General features: G+C 56.2%; 2 protein-coding genes across 2 annotated transcripts; one reads left to right on the forward strand and one right to left on the reverse strand.

The window, feature by feature from the left end:
* Nucleotides 1-249: 249 nt before the first annotated feature.
* NGA_0695200 (uncharacterized protein) lies at nucleotides 250-672 on the reverse strand (the record flags this gene model as incomplete). Its single annotated transcript, XM_005852475.1, is given in 3 exon segments — nucleotides 250-375; nucleotides 455-594; nucleotides 606-672. Coding segments are annotated over 3 exon segments (333 nt in total), but the record flags the coding sequence as incomplete, so codon positions are not given.
* A 686-nt stretch (nucleotides 673-1,358) lies between these two features.
* On the forward strand, nucleotides 1,359-2,021 carry NGA_0695100 (uncharacterized protein; the record flags this gene model as incomplete). The annotated part of the gene is made up of 2 exons (XM_005852474.1): nucleotides 1,359-1,547; nucleotides 1,662-2,021. The coding sequence occupies 2 exons, from the start codon at nucleotides 1,359-1,361 to the stop codon at nucleotides 2,019-2,021; spliced, it is 549 nt and encodes a 182-aa protein (XP_005852536.1).
* Nucleotides 2,022-2,084: the final 63 nt, after the last annotated feature.

Here is a 2,084-nt window from a genome sequence, read left to right on the forward strand (position 1 = left end):
CCGCCCGCCCGCCCTTCCGCCCTTCCTCCCTCCCTCTCTTTCCCCGGATTCATGGGTGGCTGTGGACGAATGTGCACGTGTGCCAACGCACATAAGAGTGTAAGGAGGAGGTGGATGGATTTTATCGTGACGGCGAGGAGGGAGGGAGGCAGGGAGAGAGAGGGGGTGGGAGCCACCCTCTTCGGAGGAGAGAAAGGAAGGGACGAGGGAGGAAGAAGAAGAGGAAGAGGAAGAGGAGGAGGAGGAGGAGGAGGAGGAGGGAGGAGGGTATTCTCTGGAGGTTCGAGCCGGAGGACTGCCTCGTCGTGCTTGTGGGTGCGGCTTCTGGTGTTCCACAGCGTGTGGTCCTTGAACAAGCTCGGCGCGGTCGTTTCCCTGTGGACAAAGGACGGTGGAGGGGAAGAACTGAACGTCATTTGTGCATCTTTCTGTCGATTTTCACAAATTTACTTACTGATAACCCCGATGCCCGGGCGGCAGAATAGGGCGGTCCCAGCACCTTGGCCCGATAGTCACCCGTAGCATAGTCGAGAACTACGTGATTTGCATCAAAAATCATGCTGATGCCGTTAAGAAGTGTCTGTGGGACGTTTGCTGCTCCGTACCGACGCCAAACCCACTCTTTCTGTCCCGAGGCAGTGGGATATCCGCGGGGATGCCAGGTCTTTGTTTGCTTTGCGCGGGGAAAAGGGAACACATACAGAGGGAATGACTATTTCTTAATGATTACCTTTGATAGCACATGTAGTGCGCATACTGGACATGCCTGGGACATGTTTCGTTGCTGGTCTATTCTTGGTGGCCCATATTACGGGTTAATGGAAAAGAATCCTTCGTTGATTGTCACAAAAAGACATTCCTTTTCCCTTACAAACAGCTGTTAAGTCACCGTAAGTGCATTCCATTTCCCACCCTGGACCCCTTCTCGGTTCTAAGCGCGACACGAAGCACTTTATATTTGCGAGTTGCCAGGCCCCCCCCGGCCCATATGAATATGATGGAAAAGGACCCTTCGGTGGGTGAGGGTGGACCGCAGTACGAGGCTCCATGCCCGTACTTCGGTTATGGAAGCGCGTGGGAAGGATGTGCGTCCACAAGGGATGTGGGCATGTCCTTGTCATCGTCGTCGTCGGGTGTGTTTTTTTGGATGCGTCTCTCTCACGCCCGCACTTTTGCTCGCAGCAAGCAGGGAGGGTATGGCACCTCTTGCTTGTATCGCTCGATCTCGATCCTGTTTGTTCTCCAAAAAATAACAAGCTGCCAGCCTTGTCACCTGGTTGACATGGCTTAAGATAGTGAAGGAGTATCTAAATGCGCCCGTGCATCATTTCTTGCTATCGGTTCTCTGTGCATTCATCATGATTCTTCCTCTCGTCTTGCTCCATGACCCGCCCCTGGCCTATCCCGCAGACATGAGTGATCAACACATAGGCGACCATGAAGACAACGCGGACAGTCCCATACATCCCTTATCGCCCGCTCCGTTCTCCCCTTCGCCTTTGGCGCAGGAGCTAGGACCAAAGGATGCGTGTGGACCAGATTTGGAGGTAAGAGCGGGATGACGAGGGAGTGTGGAGGAGGAGGAGGAGGTAAGAGGCACTGACAATGCGGACAATCAAACGCTTCATGGCTACGTCCATCCGCATCCTTCCATGCTGTAGCACCCGCCAGAGCAAGCACCGCAGCAACCGCCGGACATTTCCCGGCGTCCGCGCACGGGAGGGAGGGAAGGGAGGGGCAAGGCGTACCCGAAGAGGCGGGCGCCGGGGAGGGCGGGGGCGACCGGGCGCCCTTCCACATCCCTCACATGCTACCACGCACGTCGTCCTCCCTTCACGGACAAGGAACGGGACGGCCGGGAGGGAGGAGGAGGAGGAGGAGGAGGAGGAGGAGGGGGACCCCCCCACGCGCCTCTGGGTTTGGCCTCCCTTCCCCGCCGAGTAGGGTCGACGTTGAAACGAAAATTTTGGGATTCGAACGACCTCGTTTCCTCCACGGCCGGTACGACATACGAGATATAGTAGACTTTCATACATGTGTTCAGCATTCAAGGTCACTGACTCGCCAACGCACTGAGCCCCGAC

Source organism: Nannochloropsis gaditana (assembly GCF_000240725.1).
Source record: "Nannochloropsis gaditana CCMP526 unplaced genomic scaffold scaffold1164, whole genome shotgun sequence".
In the NCBI taxonomy this organism is placed as follows: domain Eukaryota; class Eustigmatophyceae; order Eustigmatales; family Monodopsidaceae; genus Microchloropsis; species Microchloropsis gaditana.